Raw genomic sequence first — 27,477 nt, 5'->3', positions numbered from 1 at the left:
CCAGCCCCGTACGACGTGCCAGGGAGCTCGATATCTCAATAACCAAGAGCAGGCTTTGGCTCGAGGGCTGACGTCAGCCTCCCAACACAGGAACAGCGGCTTGGGGTGCTGTCAACAGCTCCCCCCTCTGCTGTCATGAAGCTGTCATGACATTTTTATTCGAATATTACATTTAAAACGATCGAAGAACAATTCACTTCAAACAAATCTACATAATGTACTACAATGTCTAAATGTATATTCAGATATCAGTTGTGATTGTCCTAACCTGTGTTCGTACCTATAGCAGGTAGGACAGCGCAATCACTGACTATCTTCCACCTCAGACTGAAGACCCACCTCTTCAGACTGCATCTCGGTTCCACCTCAATCCCAGCCCCCTAACACCTGCTACCTCTAGGATTTGATGTTTATTTTACATGTAGTACTGTGCTGTATTTGTGTTCTAGTGAATGATGTATGCTAGCATACTTGGCTTCCCTTAACTTGTACAACCTGACTAGACAACTTGTGGTAGGGCTTGAATGGTGTTATACTCACACTGGAAGTTGCTCTGGATAAGGACACCTGCTAAATGCATGTAATGTAATGTAATGTAATGAACACATCCCCCTCTGCAGGAGAAGCCGTCGCTGAACAAAAGTTGCTCGCTGTAACAAACGCTTAATGCGCCGACCTTCAGGTAATTTGCTTTCTGATGCTAGCCGAGACTGTGAAATGGCGTGGGATGGCACAGTAGAAATGAATTAAGCACAAAAAGCTTCAGAAAATGGAATGCGTCTCGTGCTCGGTTAACACGCCCCAAGGATAAATACCAAAATTTCTGACACCAGTTCACACCAGCCTTTGTGACCAGACCGAAAAAAAAGGAGTCGTTTTAAATAAAGGCCTAACAGTCCAGAGCCAGACTGACTGCAGCCAGCAGGTGGCTTAGTGCACTAAGACCCAATAACAAGGGACAGCTGGCCTTATTTAATTATATGAGGTGGTGGTAGGGACAAATGAGTAAACACACTATGGCATTCAAGCCGGCTGGCATGGATGAAAGCACCTATTAAGCCCACCGCTTTATTTATTTATTTTGCCAAGTTTCCCGACAGTGTCTTCCATTAAGGCACCACAATGAACAATGTATCATCTGACAGACTGACATTAGTACTGAACTGCGGCAGACTGGTAAAAGTCCTTTTAAATATTCACCATCCCTGGTGGCATTTTCCAGCTGCACGGCCGAGAGACACTGGAACCCAGCTGTTGGTTCTGCGTTGGATTGCTTACGCGCGTTACGGACTAACGGCGTGGCAATGTTGGCCGAAACATCCTGGGGTCTGAGTTTTACATGGGATAGTGCCCTCGTGGTCCGATAAACCTTACGCACACGCTCACCTTAATTCTAGCTTTAAACAGCAGGCAGGACACAGCACCATGAGAGATGCATTTATCTTTCCACTTGCAATCAATCAACTGTGGGAGTTAAAACAAAGGCTTCAATAAAAAAATGAAGGTCAAAGCAAACTGGCAGGACTTGTCCTTGAGGACTGGGCTTGCCCCTGGCACATGGGAGACAAACTAGAACGACCATAAAGCATTATGTTATTACTGACATTTAGCAGACGCTCTTATCCAGAGCAACTTACATCGGTTACAATTACGTTGTCCGTTTATACAGCTTGAGGCAATTCTGGGTTAGGTACCTTGCCCATGCAACAACAGCAGCGCCCCAGCAGGGAATCGAACTGGCAACCTTTCAGTTACAAGTCCTGCTCCTTAACCGCTACGCTACACTGCCGCCCGACATGCGCATGCACAGATTGACTTCTTCATGCCATTAGGCCATTGCTTGCATTGCAGCAATGAGCCAACAGAGCTTTGGGCCAAACGACTTAGCGGAGGAAAAAAAGTGCAAGGCTCAGACAGCGGCAGCTCTTCTCAGACATCCGATACGTCGGCGTGTGAACCCGGGGGGGCGGGGCTGCAGGGCCGCGTTCCGGAGGGATCCTCAGATGCGGGGGCCTCCCGCCGACCCCGGTGCAGCGCGGTCAGCTGCGGGGCGCTGCTGTGGGAAAGCAGATGGAGCAGCTGGGGAAGGCGGTCACGCACGGACTTTACAGGAAACCGTAACTTACGTTTGCGCAATAAAACGCACGGAGGACCGGCCCCGCGCAGTGCGATGGGTTGCGTAACACAAGAGCGGCGGCGGGTTTCGAAGGTAGACTGGATCGGACAGAATGTTATGGAGGTTAAGACAGAAATTAAGCCTCTACGATGTTCTCCCACCGCACCTCCAAAGCTCTCCGGTGTCTACCATTTGCCATTATGCCTGTTGTGCACACATACAATGTACTTGACAATTACAATCAGACGGCAGTCTGAGCAGGGGGCAGAAGGTTGCTGAAAGGAGCAGGCCCGAAGCCTTGACCTCACACTCCCACACAAAAGCCCCACTCAGCCTCGAAAGCTCAGGGAGCAAACGTCCCCCCCCCCCCCCCGCCCCCGGCTTTGCCTTTGCGCCGATGGGCGGATTCTGGCAGGGAGCAGCAGCTTCACAATGCACAGCGAGGCCGGAGTGATGCTGCAAGGGGCGTGTGTGGGGGGAGCTGAGACCATCTGTGTGCCGAGCACTGGGGGCTTTTCTGGAGCACAGCAGCCAGCTGCCCTGAGGGGTGAGGAGTGGGGGGTGGGGGGGAGGGGGGGGTTAGTGCGTCCATACAGCAGACGCATTCCTGGGGAACTGATACGCACCCCCCAACCCCCCCCCCCCCCCTAACCAGGCATCACAGTAGGGAATCCAGGTCAAACACATCAGCAAGGACAGATCTGCACCGCACGTAGGCCCCTGTCAGACCACAAAGCACTTTCCCTCCCGAGCTCAGCCTTTCACACAGGCGGTGTCAAGCAGCAATTCACACAAACACCAACGATGAACGCCGCTACACGCTCTGCATCTCCGCGCACGCTCCCTTACAGACGCACCTCTACTGAAGCAGCCATCTCGTGACATGCCCACCACCGACTTCGCTCATGAGACCTGAGATCAATTAAATAAATAAATAAATAAATAAATAAATCCTACTTGCTAAGCACAGACACGTTTGCAAGTTTGCGGGGACTAAATAATTAATGGTTTGTTGGGGGGGGAAGGGGGGTTCATTTTTCTGCAAAACAGACGCTTTCTGAGGGCTACGAGCAGGAGCGGGGCAGCTCGGACGGAGCGGCGACTCGGAGCGAGGCGTGCACTGCGCGGAGGGCGATTCGTGATTAACGGCGAGCGTGCACGCGCTCTCCGCCTCTGCAGATGTACAGAGCACAGCTCACCTCTGCCACTCCAGCGGCTGATTCACCGCGTAACCGCTGGATGAACGCCGACAGCCTGTGCCTCGCGTCCATCTATAACACGTGTGGACGCTGCATTTTTCACATGGGCTTTTGATGCTGCTCCCAACTCGACATTTCAAGGCTGTGGTAACGGATGACACCGCAACCAAGACACCGTCCACCAGTAAAATCAGGAGAACCGCAATGGTAAAGCTCAGGAGCTGGAAAGTGCGCTGTGTAATATTCACTCTTTGCAGCTGCCTTGTGGTGAAGATAAGCATTTACTGCCACCAGGATGACAAGACAAAGGAGACAAAAGAGAAAATGATTCTGCACTTTGGCCGGTGGAAGGATCGATCAGAAAGTATTTGTTCCCATGATATCTAATCAATCGGGCAGAAGCTGTCAAAACGAGACAGACTCAAGGCTCAGCGGCATTTTCACCACTCTGTCCCTGACAACAGCGTCAGCTAAATAATAAAAACAAAACAAATAAAAAAAAGGTCCGTCTGCCTCTTTCCTGTCAGTTTGCTCAGTGAGTGACGTGCAGGGAGATAAGCACAGCTCCCAGACCAAGTGACAATATCTGTGTGTGTGACCAACGGTGCACAACGAAAATACTGGGTTGTCTCCAGGGAGCACAACAAGGCCTCTGAGTGTAGTGGGCACCGATCCTTCACTATCTGCCAAATCAAATTCCACACCACGATTTGGAAGAGACCGTCCTTCACTTAGGTGGGAGCACAGGCCTGGTCTATTTTAGGGATTTAACACTTCCTTATCTGAGGGCTACCATGGTTACACTCACAAACAGCCCGTGGGCAGCACAGGCATTGGGCTGTGGGCCACACGCCCTGACCCCGTTTTGAGGACTTTGGTTTGTGGAGCTCCCACAGTTTCTCAATCATTACAGACTGCGACACACAGCACAGGCAGGTGACTTTCCTGAGGGGTCTCGGTCCACCGCAGGTTTTAATTGTTCAATTAAGTCATTATAATCACGAGCCCAAATTTTCCAAAACTGTTTCTATTTGAATAGCTCTTAAAAACTGCATGAGATCTTCAGCTTTTGCCATACGCCCAAAGTGCTAAAAGTTTTAGCGCTTCATGGACAAAATATACCAAAATAACGACAAGCATGTTATATGTAAAACTATCCTACAGGAAACCGGGATGAAAGCTTTGCACTCATTATACTGCAGGACTGACTTCTCTCAGAGACATGCTCCTCTATGGTGCACCTTGTTGCATAGTCTACGATTGATATATTACACACCAAGACATACTCTGAGGCTATTCAGGACGAACACCTAGCTGAAGGGTACAACAGCATTACCCTCCCCCAGGACTCAAGAGGGCAGGCAGCTGCTAAGAAGCCTGTTCATTGCCCAGTGCACTGCAGAGCCCAGTCACATTTCTGTTTATGCGTAACAACGCACAGAGGAAGAGTCCTGAGACTGGAAGAGGGCCAGGGTTTCGGACGGAGCGGCCGCCACACCTCGTTGGCCCGCACGTTTCAGACAGCAGGGCTGGGCTCCACGGGGGGCCGTGGCGTGACGCGCTACCTCCTCCCCTGCGCTCTGCTGCCCCACGCTCACGGCTACACCACACCTCCAGCTGCCCGGCCTGCCGCGGGGCGATTGGCCGGATCTGGGGCTTAGCGGGTGGGACGAGGAGTGGCGCGCTGACCCAGATCCCACAGGAGCGTGGAGCAGCTCATCCCTGCATCAACCTGGGGAGGGGATGCTGGAGGGGGAGAGGTTACTGCCCACCCTGGCAACCCTACGTACGTATGGTACTATACTTGACTTGTGTTGTATAGTCAGGTTGCACAATTTAATCTGTGGTAGGGCTTGAATTATGCTCACACTCACTGGTCTGGGAGCATTGTTAGCCTGGTCTAACTCTGTTGCTCATTTAACTCGAACGGATACACTTATGCTCTATTGTGCTGAAAGTTGCTCTGGATGAGAGTATCTGCTAAATGCATGTAATGTAATGTAACGTAACGTAATGTACCGCCACCCCAACCGCGCCTCATTTCCGCCGAGCCCAGCGCTGGCGACTCTCACGCCGCCGCCGGGCGATGTTTTAATCCCACTCAAAGGATTTCCGTTTTCCCTTCTGCTTAATCCGTGGAGGCGAGCGCAACGAGCTCCGCCGCCGATCAAACGGAGAGCTCCGGCGTGAGCTGCAAAGAATTAGCGGCACTTGACCTTATACTCATTCCACACGCTCGCGGCCCCTCGCCGGGCAGCTGCACCAGGGTTAGAGCCCAGAGGGCCACGATAATCTCCACCACCGCCGCTGCCGCCATGCCTCTGAGTGCGGCCTGTGTGTTAGAGTGAGAGCTGGGGGCAGGCAACACTAACATTACATTACACCGTTGGCATTTAGCAGACGCTCTTATACAGAGCAACTTACACAGGTTACAGTTTTTACATGATATCTAGTTATACAGCTGGATATTTCAGGGTAACTCTGGGTCAAGCGCTTTGCCCAAGGGTACAGCAGCAGTGTCCCAACAGAGAATTGAACTGGCAACCTGTCAGTCACCAGTACTGCTTCTTACCACTATGCTACACCACCATCCAGAGTGACTTACATAGGTTACAATGTTTACATATTATCAATTTATACAGCTGGGTATTTACTGAGGCAATTCTGGGTTAAGTACCTTGCCCAAGGGTACAGCAGCAGCGCCCCAGCAGGGATCTGAACCAGCAACCTTTCAGTTGCAAGCCCCGCTCCTTCCTACCGTGCCACAGTGCCGCTAACCTGCTATCAGTCCTGACAGGGAGCCGTACGTATCCTTTTATTAGCGGGGATGAGTTCTGTATGGGAGGATGAAGAATGTGGGAGGCGGTGACCCTGAGCCAGCTGCTCTCTGCTCGGGGATCGAGGATCACGCGTCCGCTGGCAGATTTATGTCGGGGAGCGAGAGGCCGTGGGTGGCGAGGAGCGCGGCGCAGCCTTGGCAGGGAGGAGGAGCGCGGAGCCGTTCCAGAGGACGTAAATCCAGAGCGTCGCCCTGGCAGAGCCCGCTGATGAAGTGTCAGCTCCTCCGCTCGCCTGGAGAGGATACGGTCCGGTCTGGGGCCCGATCGAGCTCTGGCTACGCCCGGCGGACGCCCAACCCCCAACCCCCAACCGTGCTCTGACGGGCTGCCTCGTGGCCCCACTGAAGGTGAATGCTAGCGGCACTGTGAGGATGACGCTCTGAGGCAGGTTTTGCAGCGAATGTGTCAGTCCTTTAACACCTTGGGGACACACACCCGAGCGGTGTTCGAGCGTGCTCACCGTCCTCAGTGAGTTTCTGAAGTCGTGTCCTGTGGAGGTTTACATTCCCAGCTCTATTCTGTGCTAGGGACATAACTACACACAAATGATCTCTGTCTGCGATTACACTGGCTGCCTTCCAGCGATCCACACATGAAACCTGCCTGTGTAGGCCCAGGCTCCACACTCATCTCATAGCTACCTCCATATCCCCCTGGCAGACGCAAATCAGTTGATCAACGAACAGCTGATCTGCCTTCGGAGGGAAATCAAAAACCCTAAATTAAGAGAACGGCTCGTTTGATACCCAGCGGAGCCCCCCCTGGAGGGTGGGCAAAAACAGCTCCAGCGCAAGGCCCCCTGACGCCGCGGCTGCCTGAGGCCTTGCCTGCACCTGCGTCATAACGGCTACACACCACTGCACACCGCAGCTCCCATATCAATGCTCACAGCGGGCCTGCCTCACTCTGCAGCAGATACACACAGATACACACCCTCAAGGCTACATCTGAACAAACAGAGTCTCTTCACAAAAGGAGCTCGCTGTCGAGGTCACCCTTGCCACAGAGATAACAGCAGCGCTCATATACAGGCCTCTCTCCCTTCTGTAGCACAGTGGTTAAGGAGGAAGAGGTTGCCAGTTCAATTCCCCACTGGGACACTGCTACAGTGCGCTTGGGCAAGGTACTTAACTCACAATTGCCTCAGTAAAAACCCACCTGTATAAATGGATAACATTGTTAAACTGTCACTGCAAGTCGCTCTGGATAAGAGCATCTGCTAAAAGCCAATAATGCAATATAAGGTCCAGGGTGAGATATCAACACGGCCTGTCTGCAGTTAAGCAACCCCACGGGCATCGTCTGACCCACACAGCTGTCAAAGGTGTCAGAAGGGCATTGTGGCTGTAAGCCACTCAGGCTGCATTCAGAATGGGCATAAATACAGGATGCTTACAGTAGGGTTCCAAGCAACAATGACAACCACAGTAAACTCTTTCCCAGGCAGGTAGTAAGATGCTTATTTGTGTGCGTTAGTTTGTGAACGCGCAGAAACCTGTGATTGGTAAGCGCACTTGAAAAACCAGTGGGAGCTGCACTGTGTACACGTTGCATAACTGATGCACTTCCATCACCCTACAGAAGACTGTAGTAAACATTCTGCAAAAGCAATAGGCAAATGGCATTTTCAATCCCTCTGTGATCCCAACGAGTCCTGAAGACCTCGACAGCGGTGCTGACAAGAGGAAAAACACTCCCTAGACAGCATTCATATTGTCCGCAGCGTATACGCTCAGCTCAGGGGTTAAACTCGCTACATGGCGATTTTTTTTAAGTCAGTTTTTCATGTGAAGAAGGACGCAAGAGGAGAGGACATGAGTGCATTTATCAACACAGACTGGGAATAGAAGGTCTTTTACACAGCAATGCGAAGCCTCGTCTCTGACGGACAGGAGGAACTGGTCACCTGTTTCTTTGCGGCTCTAACACACGGTTCCCTCTCCTGCCAGGATGGAGCGAATCCTTTCCCGGGATCCTTGGAGGAGCGCCGCTAGCTGTGGAGCCGACAGGCAAGCCCGAGCACCTGATTTTAACGCACGCTCAGCCAAGATAGCATATGCGATAAGGGAGTAAACAGCCCCACCTCTCCCTCCCTCCGCCCCCCCCCCTTGGTAATTACCATTTGCACACACTATCCTCCAAAGCTGAGCCTGCTAATGAAATCAGCTTTCCTTTCCCTTCTCTTCCTCCTCCCTGCTTGCCCGGTCTAGTAACTTGATCCTTCTCCCCAGGCATGACTTGATGCCTGCGGACAAATGGGGAAAGACCTGGAGGCGAGGCAGGACTTTGACCGACCAATGAGATCTCTACAAGTGGGCATGGGCTAGAGCTTCCCTCTTGGTTTTAAATAATGCATTTGTTTTCCCTCCAATTTTTTACTGCAGGCAAGCTCTGACTGCGGGGCACTCTGGGCCTAATGCTGGGAGCATAACTGCCAGAGATACACAGGAGGGAAATTTCATTTGAAAAGCCCCATGTTCTGCTCCCTCTCACTTTTTCCCCTACAGACCTCCAGGTTTATTCTACCTCACTGGTTAGTAATGGATGGACTTTCACACAGGTCTGGTCTGTAGTGCTCCTGTTCCCAAGATTCTGCAAAGCACAGGTCTGAACAGGAGAATGAGTCACTCTGTCCTGCTGGTTCAACCAGTGTGGTACAACAATTATGGAAGTGGCCTTGCACTGTTTTCAGGGTTCAGACCCTGCTAAGGTTAAGACTGCTGTAGCCACAAGGGAGTCACTTAACCAGAATTATCTCAGTAAATACCCGGGGACACATATACAGGATGCGGATGTAGTAAGCCACGAGGAAGCCACAAGCCCTAAGGAACGGCATCTACTTGTGACAAGACACAACACACAAAAACCTTATTACCTTGCAGCCTTAGGGGAAAATAAAATTACAGTCATGCCAGTTGCGTAGTTCAGGCTGTTAACAAAGTAACAAAAGCAATTACAAAAAAAAGCTGCTGTGTACAACATCCCTCAGAGAGGGACATACTGCAGGGGTATTTGTTTGGATATAGAGTAGGTGGTGAGCACGATGCCAAACCACTTGAGCAGACGACATGTTTTCGTCAAACTTTCGTCTGGCGTACTCATGCAGGCCTGTCTGTAGTTCTCCAACAGGCTCAGAAATTACACCCCACGTGACGCTACCGATACTGCGAAGAGCTATCCAAATTGTGACATCTCTACAGGACCTCACACAGGCAGTTTTTGACACACATTTCCACCTAAAGATGACACTGCCAAGTTTGGGGGCGGCAGTGTGGCATAGTGGTAAGGAGCAGGACTTGTAACAGAAACGTTGCCGGTTCAATTCCCCACTGGGGCACTGCTGCAAGGTACTTAACCCAGAATTGCCTCAGTATTGCCTCAGTATCAAGCTGTACCAGCGTGTAAAATGTAAAAACTGTTACCTATGTAAGTTGCTCTGAATGGGTGTCTGCCAATACTGTAATGTAATGTAATGAAGAGGTGTCTCCATCGCTGCAGTGCCATGCTTGACCCTCTACCTTCAGCGTGGGGTCCTGGAGCAAAAAATCCGAGCCTGCGCTCATCCGATCCGCAGAGGGAAGTGAGGAAAAGAGCGTCCGGCAGCAAGTCACGGCGGAGAGCAGCATATGTCCGCCACGTGGCAGGCGGCCTGCACCATCTGCGCCTCCGCCGTTAGGGCGCCACGCCGTCCGGCTCGGCCCAGGACGCACCCTCCGAGGGGGCTCCACCACACGGGCCACGCGCTCTTCACCACGCCGTAGCTATTTACACAATGTGCATGACGGTGGTTCTGTTCACCCGTTTGCAAACATTAAGGCCTTCATGGCGTGATATTGACCATAAAAAGTCGCTACATTTAATTGTACCGACTGACGGTCACAGTGCGTCATGGCGACAACCTTTGACAAGACAACAATTTTCCTCCTGCTGTTTGGGAGTGGCCCTCCCATCCACTCTACTAGTGGGGCTACTCTACTATGGTGCCACACAGATGGTCTCACCAATCAAGCTAAGAGCACACAGTGTTACATTCCTCACAATAAATAGCAGTTTGGTCCATTCTACTAATGCAGGCTCTCCAGACCGTTGCAGTGCTGAGGCAACAAAAGGCATAAGGTGTACCTGCCAGAGACATTGTACCGCATTGTACCTGCTGCTGGAAAACCCAGGAACAGCTAAATGGCTAAGCAGCAGGACTTTAGCTCCTGTTCCTATTATGAATGGCAGTGCTGACATTCTCCTCTGTGAAACTGGCAGCTCCCTGGAGCAGTCCAGCTGTTCAAATGACACCTGACCAAGTAAGCAGCAGCAAACCACCAGCCACAGTCACTATCCTTTAGAAAGTATAAATGTAGGATATTCCAAGGGTTTGGTGGCCTCTGCTGCTTCAAGTCAATGTAGCCATGCTGACAATCAATTCAGTGCCTGAATTAAGCCGTAACCCAAAGGTTTGGAGATTTATATTCAGCTACCGAGAGTGAGAGTGTGACTGGGAACAATTCATTGATCCCAAGTCTAAACTGGTGATGAGCCGTAAAACTCAATTATTCAGAGTGGGACAATATTTGGTCACTCGTCGATTATGGAGATCATATTAAATCTTGTCGGAAAACAAATGTGAGCAAATCTCTGCAGTGGCTGAGGAAAAAAAGCAGGGTTAGATTATCTGAATATATGTTCTCAGGGGGAACAGAAGTCCAGATTACTGGAACAGCTCTTTCTCAGCCTCGATTCAACGCAGGCGAAGTCCCTCCTGATGAAACTTGGAGGAAAACCTCAACGGGAGCAGGTTTTTTTTGGCGGAGTGAGACGTCGCACGGCACGCTGTTGACGCTTTCACAACGCAGCCTTCGCGCGGTGACAGAAGGCAGAAAACCGAGCACGAAAGCGAAACCAAACGGCGACGACACGGACGCAAAACCTCACCTTAAAATAACGCCTCAGCTGGTGTTTTTCCGTCGGTTAGTGCAGCAGCGCACCTCTTAAATCACGAGAAACAAGAGTGGCGGACCGCACCAACAGAGTTCAGCTCGTTTTGGAGCGCTATGGACTTTCGAGGGTCAAGAAATATGTCCAGCTACATTTTGTTCACTCACATTTTCACTCTTCAAATTCCTTAAAATTCCTAAGAGCATTTTTAATCTATATTCTTTTTAATCATTTACATTAAAAAAAGCATCTTTTTCAAGGTCAGCTTCTAATGACCTTCTAGTGAAAGTCACAGTCTAATTACCAAAGAATAATGTTACAGAGTCTGGTATCACACTGACCAGCTAAACAGCCTGCATAAAATGTACTATTCCACATTCATTGGTCTGTGTTTTGCATTCTTTTGCATGCATAATACTTGGGCACTTGTACATTAAAACCTAGTTGTGAAATAGATCAGGCTACTCTAAGAAACCGGACATGATGGCCAATATCTTCTCATCATCAGGTAAACACAGTTCAACACCTAGATGGCAGTGAAGACTTGGCTCAACAGCACTACACAGGAAATGCAAGTGGGACAGGACCAGCTGGTTCTCAGCTTGTCCGTTTCCATGGAGATACGAACTCCGCCAGGTGTGGAGAAATCTGGAGAATTACTCAAAGAGAAGGAGACCTCTTCATTCACAGCGAGCGCGATCACAGACTGCCGGGGCTGTTCAGCGAATTTCAACCTTCAAACCGTTGCTGTCAGCAAGACATCTGAGGAGCCAGGCTAGCATTTAGCGCTAGCTCTGCACAAGTTCTGATTTTGCACCAGACGTCACTTTGGCCGGGCTCATAACCAAAAGGCTGCAGGCTCGATTCCCCACTCAGTCACTGCTGCTCTACCCCCCGGGCAAGGTACTTAACCCAGAATTTCCCCAGTAAATAAAATGTAATAAAATGTAAAGTTGTAACCTATGTGAGTCGCTCTGGTTAAAAGCATCTGCTAAATGACAATAATGTAATGTAACGCACTGGCTAACCCAATAACAGGGGCTGAGCAGTCCAAAACCAGGATCAGCCTTGATGTGGAAAACCAAGCATAAGCGTGCTTTGAACACTGCAAAGCACCAGGGCTGGTTTTCGGCCCTGACCACTGCGCACGCCTACCTGCAGCGGCACCTCTGTAACCCGAGTCCCACACAGGGCTGACTCAGGCCCCCGGGGAGGGGGAGGAGCCAGCATTTGAGGAGCAGGTAGGCCGAGGCGAGCTCTGCGGTCCCGCTCAGCATCGGGGGGGGGGGGCATTTACCGCGGCGGCTGCCGTGACTCACGCCGCCACAGACTCACGCGCTGTCAATGTCACTCAGGTTCAGGTGGGAGTGAGGACACAGCGTACAAAGAGCCGCAGGCCCCCCCACCCCACCCCACCCCTCTGGGCTGACAGATGCCTCACTGCCTCACAGCGGCATGGCGTAGGGGAGGGAGGGTGTTGGAAGTGGGGGTTGGGGGATGCCCTGTTTGTCTCTGAACAGAGGGATGGCTGTGACACCTTCGATACAGGCAGCGGCGGAGATGACGGAGAGCGCTTCCTTCAGCGAGGGGCTCCGCTCGGTCGATTCGGGAGCAGCTGGCCGATTTATCAGATCAAAACACACACGTGCGATCACACACCGGTACCTGAAGACAAAAGGATTCCCCTGCTTAACGACTGACACAGCCACTGCTTCTGATCACAAAAGCATTTTGAAATCTGAAAATATAAAAAAACAAATAGAGCAAAATTACTGTGAAATAAGTAAGTAAGTTTTAAAGACATCATAGAACAGCGTTTCCCAAACCTCCTGGAGGATCCCTTATCCTGCACGTTTTAGATCTCTCCCTGCTCCAACACAGCTGATTGAAATGATCAGTTTGTTATAGGAGTTCGCAACAAGTTGATCATTTGAATCAGCTGTGTTGGAGCAGGGAGAGGTCTAAAACATGCAGGACAAGGGGTCCTCCAGGAGAGGTTTGGGAAACGCTGTCAGAGAAAGAAACTTTATACATGAGAGGGACAACAGTGGATTTCATTGGTTAATAAACGGATTACTTGTCCAATGAGCCTACAAGGCAGCTCGTTAGATCGGCAACTCGGAGGCATTCGAAAATTTTAATATGGAACTTGTGTCAAAAAAACGTTAAGCCAGAATTAAATAACAGGAGTGTAAAACCCAACCTAATCTGTCATAATTCATAGAGGCGCACCATTTAATATTTCCTCAGGAAGGTACGCTTCCAGCACGGTTTTCCCAGCAGACCTCAAGACCTGTAAGGTAGCTCATTTACAGTACACTGCTGTTCTCACTTCTCATTCATGATACATTTCGGCTGCCATTACTCCTCTTTCAGCCCTCAGAGTTACGCTGTAGGAATTAGCACGGAACGAGCAGGGTTTGTTACCGTGTTTATTCTCAGAATGAAATCAGCTGCAATTTTCACTGCTGCCTCGGGAGATCACAGGGGAGGAAACACAGGAGGCACAGGGTCGGTAGCCATAAAGTGGATATTATGACATTTTTGTTCCACAATGTCTTTGTTTATGTCTAATGGCATATTTAATACTCTGTTAAAAGCTTACAAGCTTGGTTGTTCAAAAACAACCAAACTGTGCTCATTCCAACCAAAGTGTGCTTATTTCTATGAAAATAAAATGTCGAAATTTGACCTACTCATAAAAAGCGTAGTTCAACTACTACGTAATGGCTTTTATTATTTCTTTTTTTGGCTTGTATTTTTTGTTATTTTCATTCAACAGTAGCTTTTAGGAGAAGAAAGAGTAACAGTTCTGCTCCTGCTTGTTGAATGGACAAATAGTATTCCTGCTATGACAACATTCAGAAAAAACGTACATTATTAGTGATTTGCCCAATTACCTTGTCTTGTGAGGTTCATCAATGTGCATAATCTTTTAAGGGTTTGACAGCTTACGGATTGCTCAGTGCTCACATTAAAGGCCACACGTAACACACACACACACACACACACACACACACACACACACACACAGAGCTGCTGCGTGGTGAACTATCCGGAGCGTGAGTGCAGTCTTCATTAGAGATCCAATTACAGGGAAATTGTTGCAGGGTAATTATCCTTCGCACACCACACACTGTAAGCGAAGCCTATTCTCTCCTGTGATTACTGATACAAACGGTTTGATGTTTCTGACACAACATCTGTGGTAACACAGATCCCCACTGCGAAATTCTTGATGCATGGCAGACATGCGACAGGATTTCCTACCAGTATCTTTTTTCTGATTGCATGCATTCAAATCTGTTGTTTAACGTCTACTGCAAAAACAACCACACTAAACAATAAATACAGCTCATTTCATCTGAAAGAAATATCAGCCGCACTGACTCTTAAAGCAGATTTCCACTTAAGATGCAACTCAATGCTTCTGATATTACAGAACCAGCTTGATAATAGACTATGTGTACATAACCACCTCAATATTTGATGGATTTTTTAAATCCAAAACAGGTCCACTCTTTGAGCTTTGATTTTGAAAATCTATCAAATATTAAATTTGAAATTTCACATTTTAAATTTAAACACCAACATCTGATGTGGAAATGTATATAAGGACAATCAATGGGATTTCCAGATCTCCTTATCCAGTTGCTGAACCTTGGGTAAAAGCAGTGAGTGACCTGTGTCAGCTCCACCCAGGTGTAAGCCCACCTCTGGTGCCAGCGGCAACCTGACACAGCTGTTGCTTGGCAGCACACTGCCCTAAGGCTAAGGCTAATGCTGGGAAATGTAGTCCAGTATACTCAATGACTACAATTCCACACCGTAGGGAGAAGCAGTCCACTAACCAATTACATTTACATTTACATTTATTCATTTAGCAGACGCTTTTATCCAAAGCGACTTACAGAGGTTACAGTTCTTTACAATGTTATCTATTTATACAGCTGGATATTTACTGAGGCAATTGTGGGTTAAGTACCTTGCCCAAGGGTACAGCAGCAGTGTCCCAGCGGGGATCGAACTGGCAACCTTTCGGTTATGAGTCCTGCTCCTTAACCTCTATGCTAATTACAGGTGTACCAGTGACACTGCACAGCTGTAAAGTGGTGCAGGAGCATATTTTGACTACAGTATCTGCAGTAAATGCATATAAGGTAAGCCTGGAACCTGACAAGGATTAGGGTCAAAGCAGTAACTGTGATTAAGAAAAACCAGCGAAAAAAGGATACTACCCCCAACATGTTTGCTGGCCCAGCTAGAGGGTTTGAGAGAAATGATCTCCATTGCAGGCCCAATTAGAGCTGTTGGAGCTTGAGGCGACGGCTGCTGGCTTTTTCACCACAGATTTTTTTTTTGACCGGAGGTGTCATTTCTCACAGTAAGAACCTCCTCAGCTCTCGCAGATTGCTGATGAGACACCGTTTGTTACGACAGAAATGCCATCCCCTTGGCAGCACAGCTTCTCATTACGAAAAGTCGAGGACTGCTGGACTGAAGCTTTTTGTTTGCTACAGAACAGAGTAGGATCGAATGCAGCAGACTCTTTTTGACTTGTTAATCGCTGAATGTGGGCTCCTGCCAACATCACTGGCGGCTTCTCCGGGACGCCCAGGTGAAAGCGGCCAATGCCGGGGCACGTCAACTGATCCAGGATAAGTAAGAGGCTTCCCTTCCACAGAGCACTTCACAAGGCCTTTGAGACGGAACTCTGGACTCAGATCTCAACAACATGTAGGTTAAGCTGGCCCCTTCCCTCAACACCAGTGCACGTCCTCACAGGCGCAAACACATCTATATTTCTGGAAATGCTTTAGTCACAGTTACCTCAAAAACAGCTGTAAATCAAAGGGCACCTTGGGGGGTTCTCAGAGAGTAAGTGAAAGACTTATTAATATTTATCAATCTTGTAAGGGTCACAATATTGCTGCACATTATGTCATCATTATGTGCAACTTTCCCTGAGGTTCACATTCAACTACTCAGAGAATTTCATTCCAGGCTACTGCGATATACAAGTTCACAAGGTAAACTTGACATATTTTTAGAACTACTAGATGCAACTGTTAGATGCCCTTTAAATCAATGCAGTGCTTACTTTGCACTGTACAGGACTGCGGTATTCAGCGCAATGTACAGGCAACGTGAACGAAAGCAAAGACAGCAAAAAGAATGAACCCAGAAGGGCCCTGCAACACACTGCCCACAGTGGTGTTCTCATCAGAAGCAATCTCGTCCTCGTATGTGATGATGTCCTTAGCCCCTCTTCAACCCTTCCTCGATCTCAAACTTAACTTTAGCCCTTAACTGTCTTTAGAGACTAACCACAACGACATTAAATGGTAGTGGTATGGTACACTTTATTGATCCCCGTGGGGAAATTCATCTTCTGCATTGGACCCATCCGAAGCAGTGGGCAGCCGCAGTGCAGCGCCCGGGGACCAACTCCAGTTCTTTTGTCAGTGCCTTGGTCAAGGGCGCTGACAGGAGTATTAACCCTAATGGTGGGAGGAAACCGGAGCGCCCGGCAGAAACCCACGCAAACATGCAAACTCCACAAAGAAAGGACCTTGGACGGCTGGCATTTGATTGCTGTGAGGCAACAGTGCTAACCACTGAGCCACCATGCTGCCCCCAGGACAAGGTTGCCTTTTTGGACAGGCATCCACAGTCAGCATCTTTTGAATCAAACTTCTGTGGAAACTAAAAGACACGTGTGTCCAGGGAGGGCTATACAGCGGACCTTCAGTGAGATGAAAAGCTCTAGAAATGACCTATGACAACTTTCAAATTGGGAGGGCAAGAACACTCATCTCAATCTATTGTAACTGGAAATCGAACAACAACAACAGAACCACCAAGCAAGAGTTCACTCAAATTGAACAAAATGTCTTCTTTGTGACAACTCTTGCTATATCCCCACAAAGCACATTTTGATTATATTTGTAATATGGGGAATGGAAATAATGGCAGCTGACGACAGCTGTCAGATTTCCTGAGGGGTAACTTTTAAGGTACTGTATGTGCCAACGCGTTTCTCTTGTTTCACAGTAGGTCCAAAAGCAGACAGTAAAAATGGACCCCTTGATGATTTTAAGAGACAGAAAACCCCAGAGTGACGTAAAACAGCATTTATAGGAAAAATGGCACCCAACAGTCACAATGTGCCAAATTCAGAGAATCAAACGCAGAGTGCATGTCTTATAAGTGGAGTTCCAGGGACTGAGCCCCCCCACCCCCGAGGACTGCGTGACCCAACCACCTCTTGCAACAGTCGTATTCGCCTTAAAATCTCATCATTTCTTCCTTGTTCCAAAGCCAAGTATTTCACCAAGTTCTGTCCGAGTCTCTCTGTAGCATCCAAATTTCTCTACAGTCTCTATCAGTAGCCACAGAAAGAAAAACAAATAGATACACAGATACACACGGACACACAGGGGCAGTCAAATTAATTTGTCAACACACAGATGATGAAGGCAAGTAATGCAATGGCCAAATAGCAGCATCCTAAAAGCATCACCTGTTTAAGGGAAGACCTTGAAGCAGTATGCAAAATCAGAGAGGGATGCTGATTGGAGCACCAGGGAGAGATCATCCAAACATCTCTGAATTTCCGACACATTTAATTGGACCTCCTCCTCTGTGCAGGTGCCAGAGCATCAGCTAATGAGACAGTTTTAACACTTAAGAAATGAGGCGCAAACGTGTCACCTTTACATAAGGAAGAAACAGGTCAGAGGTCAGCCACACAGAAAGTTAACACCCTCAGGTTCTTTCTGTAGATCGCGAACCGGCATCCCAGAATTTCAATGTGACCGTTTGATCCTAAGAGTTTAAATATCAGTTTTAAAAAAAGCAGGTGGCTATTTTGACAAAGCATTAGGCCTAGGCTTTTACAAATGGCCTGTCATAGCTGAATAGCTACATACCACTCCAAAAAGGCCATTTAGGGGTGGGCTCCAATTGCAAGAGGGAGGCGTGCTCCATCTGCCAGAGTGACAAAGACAATGCTTGAACAACGAGGCTCCACTCTCAATGAGCTGACCACACTGCAGTTATAGGGTGTGAAGAAAACTTATTCCTTCCTACTGCGCTTCAAGAACCTGTTCCTAAACAGCACTGTACCTATACAGCGTCTCAGTGTGGCACCAGCATATTTATATCGCTGACTTACGGCCAAAAGAGGGCCAGTTCTTTGTGGGTTTAGCAATGTTAACACCAATGAGCTTCACGGACCATGCGTACAGACCAAGAATCTAGGACTTTACGGCATAAACACAGGATCTGAGATTCGTGAACCCCAAATGATGGGTGAACTACGGCTTTGCTGTTCTATTAAAAAGAGGATGTGGCTAGGGAGACCCACAATTTAAGCATGTTTAGACTAACCAAAAAACACATAATAAAAAAAAGGGGAACCCTTTGTGAACCCTCTTGCACTCCAACTTACATTTAGTATGAGAGGCAAAAACCAAGAGTTTGGTAATATTAAGTGCAAAAATTCAGTTGAGCTATCTGGACAAAGATGCTTTCACTGTTCCGACATGTTTTAAATTACTGCTGAAAGCTGCGGGCAGCTGCTGTGTCAACTGCCCGTTGCCTCAAAAAGAACTACATTCATTTTGTTTTCCTTTAAGAACATGCAGAAGATGTGCAATTATTCGGGCATTTATGTTGTCATTTTAACTGACCAAGACCAGTAGTTTTGCATTTAAACACTGCCCTTAGATCCTGGAGCTCTCATTGGGATGCCGTACAATAAGGTTCCAGGCCTTTCTTCAAGAGACCTGACACTTTGGAAGGCTGTCACTTCTTGCAGTGGATGGTTGTTAAAAAAAAATGAGAGGTCTGAAACATGGAATTAAAGGGTTAAAGGGTTAACCTTTAAAGGGAACCATTAAAGGGAATTAAACATTAAAGGGTTTACATGTCTTCGTTTCTCGTGTTCACTTCTCAAATACGCAGAGATATCAAATAAAAGTGAAAACATAACCCTAAAACATACCACAAGAAAGCTACACTTTCTGCACTGTGTCCATCCCCCTCATCCAACCCCCCATTCACATTTTTCCAAGACCGGGCACTCGCACTGTAAACAAAAAGCCTTGCTCGTTCAGCAGCACCGGTTCTTGACACGTTACACACCTGGAGATATTCCCATTTCATTTCGCCCCCTTCACCCCCCCCCCATTCTGAAACTCATCGTGCTACGAAACAGAGAGTACTTCACACTTCAGCGGGTTTGATTTCAAGCCCGCCGATGACTGACACTGTCGGTTCCCGCTGTTACGAGCTCCGCAGGCAAGAGAGACGCGGATTTCCACGGCCCTCGGCTTAAGCGAAGCCATTAAGGGGATGGGACGGGGGAACGAAAGCGGGGCCAGGGTTACCGGCGCATTCCAAGCAGAACCCGATAGGCACGGGCACGCTTGCTAAAGGCAGAGGGAAGGCAGGGGGTCTGCTGTAACTGCACAGGCTGGCTGGCAGAGGAAATGGAAACCCACCTTCCAGATCCACACCTTCCTCTTCTGGAGTAGGACAAAAACACACACACACACGCACACACACACCCAGGGCAGCGCAGCAGACACGCCTAATTAAACAAGGGCTCTCTGAGCGGCCGCGCCGGTGTTGATTATATGCCATTTCTCGGCGCATACAAATCAAAAATCTGCATTTTCATCAACACCCTCGGGCTTCATCACAGGCTGAATGAAAGGCGCCTGAATTCTCTTCGGCGGGAGGGGGCAGCAGCGGTGTTCGCGGCTGGGTGTGCGAGCTGCTCAACGCCGCGCGAGGGGAAAAAAACATCCGTACGCTCGCTAAAACAAGGAGGGTTTGGGTGGCTTTCATCGACTCTTTATGGACACAGATGCAGTCAACAATCTTTCTGGAGAGGACTACGGTGGGTAGTCACACACAACTAGCGTCAACCTCCATCTTTCTCAGCCTGAACCCAGATGAAGGAAATAGGTATCAGAGAATGCGGTGCAATGATACTGAACTACCTCTAAAGCTTATGTAGTCAACTCTGTATGACTGCATACTGGATAAGTGCAAACTTTGCCTTATGGCAAGGTATTCAGCTGGTCCCATGACTTCACTTATTTTTGTTATGTGCATACTCTGGTTGAGTGTATCATGTCACAAAAGAGCACATGCATTTATTATGAGCTGACAGTGGATAACAATGACCCGCTACATTTCAGACAAAAGGCATTTACTTTGCATCTTTAAAGTCTTTATAGATAGATCGGGACTCCGTCTGAATTTTTCTCCTCCTTTTTGAAGACCAAAAAGCCATATCACTCCTTTAACTGCCACAAAGGAGAATATCAAATAGCATGATTTGTCACACATGAATAACACCTTTAAACGGCAGACCGATCAGACCCCGTTTACATGTGTTCCAACATGCTACCAAGCTTGAGGATCCTTCAGTGGAAACAAACTATATTGATGCATTTCAATACACACTGGTTAAGGACGGTCTTCAGTCAGGCATAAACTCAAGGGAGCTCCGACTACATTCTGCAGAACCAATTTATTTTTACTGTCCATATACCTTCACAAACTCTTCACAAACTCCATTAAAGGCTCGGTGCTCTTGTGCACTTGAGACAACTTTAAAATCGCACATAAGTGGGCAGAGTTCATTATGCTTTGCATAAATTTACAAGGTCAAAAAAGCTGTATTTTTTCTACTGCTAATAATAAACGTTTTACAGCTTCTTCCTGCCAATGCAAAGTCACGTCTTGCCTGCAGCTCTTTCGACCTGTATACTTCTAGCAGCATCAGATACGTTAAAACATATTACCACTGGTCTTGTGCATGCAAGACTAAAAGAAAGATTAGAGTTAACAGCACAACACTGAGAAGCATGCTACTTAATTATATACTATGGACTGGGCCCAACACAGGCATATATCTCACCAAAAAACAAACACAGAACCTTAGGAATATGAAAATAAGACTGTGCACCTGTCTGGATCTACATCCAGACGAAATAAAATGTAAATGGTATCCGTTTGGGAAGCCAATTTACAGTTTCGGGTATGTTCTCCTCATAAGCAATGAAAGAAAAAAATAAGCGAAAAGTTTTAAAATCCTATGTTTTCTGAATGCCAAAGAAACTGGCAAAAATTTTTCCAAGTGAGCCAGAAAGTTGCTTGCACCTTGCATTTTCCCCCCAAGTTAAACAACCTGAAATAGCCTGTAACACAACAGCACAAAAGATCCAACAATCTAAAACCTCCCGTGCAAAAAGATGTAACAGTGTAATCAATAAAGTTTGAATGATACCATGTCACTCCACAAGTCTGTCAGAGCTGGCCATGACATTGGCCTTAAGAAGTACATGCTAAAGCAAAAGACTATAAAAAGTTTCAGAAACATCTGGGACAGGGACATCTACAGGACACATGAGACTCTACCTCTGTACTAACTGTTACCGGCGAGGTCATTTTAGTTCAACAGCAGGTATTGTGCTACACTGGGTATGACTAAGACCACTTTAAAAAAAATCCATTAAGCAGTTACTGTATGACACCAAAGCCAGAGTTGCCTGTAGTACATAATAGGGAGAGCGGGGGACATGGAATTTGTGTAAGCAATAGTCACACTGTGAACACTGAAACAAATGAAAGACTAGGAAACCTCTGAAAATAATGGTGTGCATTCATTCATGTCTTTTAATGCACTCCCTGGACCCATTTCTCTACAATGGAGTAGGACCGAGTCAAAATAAACCAAAGCAAAACTGGAAATCTTGGTGCTTTTGGCTGTCTCGCTCACTGTTGGGTCTTTACAACGTGGTCAAGGGTAGGTTTAGTATCAGGCAACCAGATGGATGAGTATTTTGTACTCTGAAGTTAGTTAGATCAAAAAAACTTGAAGCTGCCTGACTCAGAGCAATGTTCTTCGCTTTTTAGAGGGGTTAGCTGGTTGTTGTCTGAGACTGATTCCAGACCAGCCAAGCGTATTTGTTTTCTACCTTCGAGGATGACCGCCGCAAAAAAATAACACTGTGGTCTGCAAGGAACAGCCAGAGCCCAGAATCCAGCCCTCTCCTCCCTGAGGCTGTCTCTGGCAACCAGGCTCACACAGGAAAGAAATTAACAGCGCTGATTCACGGACATGGATTTCTCTTACACGTGCCTCGTTCCGAAGTGTGGCCGGAACCCCACAGGGATGCCGCCTTCGCGTAATGCTACAACTGCACATGTGAAACACTGTAGAATTTTTTTTTTTTTTAAAAAAAGGTGAGCGCTCCTGCTCTCAAGTGCAGGGATTATGATTTGAAACCATGGATTTGGATGACATATCGTCTGCACTTTTCCTGTGCGGCACTCTCAAATGCCTGGTCTTCAAATGGCTGTCAGATAAAAGGAGCAGCGTAGAAAAAAGGCGAAAACCCACACTGTCATGCGTTTTGGTTAACCCCAGTGCAGATATCACAGGACAGACAAAATATTATTTTAATATAGCTCTTGCCACTTCCCTAGCTGTAAAAGCTGGTGATGTAATGCAATAACTGGCACACTTTGACTGATTGAAGTTCTTCAAAAAAGGCATTTAAAAACACCTGTAATATTATCTTGTTGTTATTCACAGTATAAACCACACAATTTGGCAGCTTTTAAGGCTTCTTTGCTCAGTAAGGATAGGCTGATAAGGACTGGTGCATAACTATCATGACAGGAATGCCTGAAGTGAAGTGAAGTGAAAAAACCTCACTGATGATTGAAAATAATTGTTGCAGTTAGTAAAGTAGTCACTTATGACACATTACTGTCAGAGTAGCAGAGGTGTACTTACTTTCCATTACAAAAATCTCTCTTTACGGGTAAAACTTACCAAACGATTATAAATCATACCCACTAAGGAATTTACAACCGTACACGTAAACCTTATCGATGCAAGGCAAAGACATAAAAATCAGCAGAACACATAGATGAGGCATTTCGGCTTATCTAGCATGGACAAAAATTAAAGGAAAAATAACCTCAAAATGAATTAAACAAGTCACGTGGTTGTGGCGCTAACGTAAGTAGCCAATGACTTCAATTTAAACATCACGAAAACACATTGCAACGTAGTACTGATATTACCCATTTACGGGAAGGATAAGACACTAGGACAGTACATATTTTGTTTTAAAGTAATCAGGTGATTGCAACACTGTTGCGCATCCAGCGTTGAAAAGATCAAATGTATGAATTGGCACAGCAACAGCCATATTTGCAATGGCTGCAAGAGATAACGATCGCAAAAGTTTAACATAGGAAGCCAAGTAGTGCACTCCCTTTTCGAGCTCAATTTACAAACTTACCGAAACCCTGCGAAATTTACCTAGCCAGCTTCTTTAGCCATTACCGTGACCGCTAACTTATCCACAGAGCTAAAACTTGTAGGCTAGCCAACTAGCTAGCTACCACGTAAATGCAAAAGCACTATCCCCTATAGCTACCTCGTAGTGTCGAAACACCACTGCCGCTGGAAGACTCATATTTCAAATTAAAAAGGCTATATAGCGATCTTACACTTCAATAGCGCGAAACAGAGACACATTAAAGAAGCTAAAGCATAACTTGACAAATAGCTGGCTGGCCAATTTACATTAAACAAATTACACATACTGAGTATCGACTGAGATACCTATGTCAGGAGGACATCAGCTTAGTTGCAGACTAAAGCTAACGCGGTTAAGGTAGGCTGGTTAGACAGAAAGCAAAAGGACAGCGCAGATCACTAACGAAGCTATATTGCTAGATAGGAAGCTAATATTATAAAGGCAAAATATCAAACGAGCGCGCAATTTAAAATGCTTGCTTCCTGAAGCAGCCAGAGCCGCAGTTAGCTATGCTAGCCAGGTACACATATGAAGCTAACGTTAGCTGTTTGTGCAAATACAATTTGCAAAGGAAAGGAGAGTTTGCTGTTCACTCACTTAGCAGATCATATCTTTGTAAAGCAACAGCTACTATGTTAGAAAGTAACTATCTTGACTAACAGGGTAAGAAAGGGATTTAGCTTAGTAGCTAGTTAGCTAACAGTTTGCAGCACACATAGGCGAGTGCTCATTGCCATTTATTGTACAGCACAGCTACTGTTAGCTAGCTAGCTACCTGCAACCAGTATAGTAGGCAGCTAGCTGTCTATCAGGGTGTTTCTAACCATTCGTTCCTATAAACCCCAAGTCTTATCGCCTTTGAATTGCTCGTGGTATTTCCCCTTGTTTTAACTTGCTGACTATGTGGCACAAGCTGCTCGCAAATTAGCTACTATGGGAGAAGGGCTATTGAACGGGTTGGGCCTGCACTGCCTCGGTTCTCAGTCCCCTCTCGATTTATAGCTTAGCTATAGCCCCAGACAAAAACCAGAAGCAATAATGCAACCGTTCGGATTGAAACCCGCCGGTCACGCCGAATCCGACCGAACCGGCACCGTCGGGTACGGAAGGGGTTCAGGGACGAGATGCACCGGTCACCCGACAGACCGAACGGAATATTTTTTGAGAAAAAAATCTGAGGAAAAAAAAACTCACCGCATTAATTTCTCTTCTCCTCGCAGATCCAAGATGGCTGTGTATTCGACACTCGAGGATGCTGGGTGAATAACCTTTACCCTCTAACCTCACCGTGACCTCCAAAGCCATGGCCAGCTCAGGAGGGCTCTTCTCCCCTGTGAGTCTTCTGAGACTTCGGCAGAGAAAAGAGGCTGGCGATGACCAACGATCCCGCCGTCAGACAGCTTCGGAATGGATCTGAAACACGAAATCGAAAACTCTTCTGTGTCAAGCCACCCGAGCGGCTGACGCACTTGAATCGACAATGTCAGAGTACAGCAACCGCGGAACATTAGTGAAAATGGATTACTTTGATGATGCCACCCGGCGCGGTTGTTTCACAACAGTACACGTGAATTCAAGTATGACTGAATGTATATGAATATGTGTAATTCATATACATATTGAGCTAGCAGTGGCTTGTCTCTGTTGGTTTGTCTGCTGTGAACTGTTTCCATCAAGGCTGACGTGTCTTCACTGTTAAAATGTATCGAATAGTCATGGGGTTGCAATGGCTGCAAACTGTGCTTCTGACAGCAACGTGAGCAGCTTGGTTCGGCTGTGTAGCTACCTAGCATGTTTCCTTGGGAAAGCGTTTACCGTACTTCGGGTTCTGACAGAACTTCTGATGGTGGCCCATCTCGGAGTGGAAAATTAGAGCAACGTAACAGCCAGCTAGCACGCAATCAAATCTAAGTGCTTTGTAGCTAATCAGCAAGCTTGTGTTGCATTTTTAATGTGATTCTGTTTGATTGGGATTTCTAAGCATCTCTTTTTATGAGCTATTATTTATCATTTAAATGTATTTATTCTAAATCTGATGAAGTAAAATGGGTTGCTTGGACACAAGGGTACCCAAAGTGTCACTCAGGACATGGAGGAGAAGGAAAGCTTGAGCTGATGTGGGCAAATCCATCAACATGACTGACCTTGACTAAAATGGTAATACATTTAATGGCATACAACAGTTGCCCCTTGAACTACACATACTATCTCATGACAGGTGGGGGTAAAGGTCATGGTTTTGCTGCCAGTGCTACATATCTTTACACATTCATATTGTAAGAGCTTCTATATAAAATGTCTTCAACATAAAATGGCATATATAAAATGTCATTCAACTAATCATAGACTGTATCCCTCTTGTTGAAATGTGAAATACTTCGTTTGACATTTAATGGTTCATCGAAGGGAAAGGTTACAGAAATACAGTCAAGGGAACTATAGAGATGTGTAGGACCTGCATACTGCATATCCTACTTGTCAGGTGAGTGCAAAGGGCTCTGTCACTAGTGAAACACACTCTTTCACATTCGTACATGCAGTGTGCCTCTTGCAGACTGTCACGCCAAATCAGTTTTGCATTCAGCCAAAAACAGCTACCAGCTCCGACACAGATATTTGAAACTGCAGAAAGAACTGTGGTGAAATGGACTGTTGACTGTAAGACACAGTATCACAGTGTTCCTGGTTCAAGTGGTAATAGCCAGGGGAGACTTTGCGTATGGCACCTTGCTTTGCAATGCTCTCATTTTGTAATTTTCTGAAATATCAAGACAGTCCACATGTTTTCCAGCATAGTGCAGCAAAGCGAATGACTTGTTCACACTAGTACTGAAAATCTCTGCTGCTGTGTGCCACCCCAGATGTGACCCATTAGACCACTACCCTATGGCTTTGTTTCATATTATTGTATCTTGTAGCTCACAGTTAAGAGACCTGAGGTATGGTATCACATTTTGAACAGATCCTGAATTGCATTTGAGAAGGTGGGAGTTCCTCGGTTACAAGGAAGTCATCCTTTCACTGGCATATATGCAAACAAACAAATACACATCTGTTTTCGGGGTCATACCTTCCCATATGTCATGATCTACGTCAGCAGCAATGGAATTACCCAAGGCCTCTACAGCACTTTGATATCTTAATCTGGTGCCTCTTTCATGTGAAGTGACAAGTAGGCAAAACTTTGATCGTTTTTCAATATGATATTTTGAAGTTGTGGAGTTAGACTCACACACCAGGCAGACATCAAAAGCAATCATCCTTTCAAATGATGAATCGAAATGAGTAATCACTCTTCCTTTTTAACAGCTCTTTGTGAATTCAGGTTGCTGTCTTGCTTCCATAATCATCTAGCTGTTTGTAATGACTGTATAGAGGAAAATGATACAAGCATGATTGCAGTGGGTAGATGCATATGTTATGTTCAAATGACTGTGATGTAGGTGAACCTTTTCAGATATGTCAGTGATTAGTTTTATAATTCATAAACTAGACATTACAATGCATTCAAATTATTATGCTGGACATTTTTACAGGGGTTACAGGGGAGATCCATTTTGTTTTAGATTTCATACTTTTCTTAAGTGGTCCTTTTGAACTGAATTGTTTTTGTTAGGGTTCCTAGTCTTTTAAATGGACATATGAACTGATTCTGATCATTTATACATGTATACATTTACAGGCGAAGACATGCAGTTGTAGGGTAAATGACATCAATGCTTTCTCCCTGTTCCACCGCTGCATCTAAGGTGTTCTGTAGAGGGTCCCCTGCTGGTGGCAAATAGAAGTACCACTTTAGGCTGATGATTCACCCCTGGGTCTTAAAACTGAGCTGAGTTATCAATGGCAGGTACCCAGGTTTCATTTCCATGGCTTTTAGAAAGAAAGTAAAGGGATATTCTGATGCAGTCATTCACCTAATTAAGCAGTTAATCTATTGTACTTTGCTTATTTAAACTATGTGTGCCTGAAATTGGGGTGCCTAAGAATTACAGCACTGCTAATTGTTCAGAATCTGATTTAACTACTTTGTAGGA

The 27,477-nt window shown here is 46.7% G+C and overlaps 1 protein-coding gene across 1 annotated transcript in view; it reads right to left on the bottom strand.

The window, feature by feature from the left end:
* LOC118770508 (CCR4-NOT transcription complex subunit 2-like) overlaps nt 1–24,745 on the bottom strand; it is a 54,904-nt gene extending 30,159 nt beyond the window's left edge. The window contains exon 1 of the mRNA XM_036518229.1: nt 24,635–24,745. Within this exon, the coding sequence (XP_036374122.1) occupies nt 24,635–24,745 (111 nt within the window). The remainder of the gene's footprint in view (nt 1–24,634) is intronic.
* Nucleotides 24,746–27,477: the final 2,732 nt, after the last annotated feature.

The sequence above is a fragment of the Megalops cyprinoides genome, chromosome 23 (genome assembly GCF_013368585.1).
Source record: "Megalops cyprinoides isolate fMegCyp1 chromosome 23, fMegCyp1.pri, whole genome shotgun sequence".
Lineage (NCBI taxonomy): Eukaryota > Metazoa > Chordata > Actinopteri > Elopiformes > Megalopidae > Megalops > Megalops cyprinoides.
Note: the sequence above shows the minus strand (reverse complement) of the source record. Positions and strands in the feature narration are given on the sequence as shown.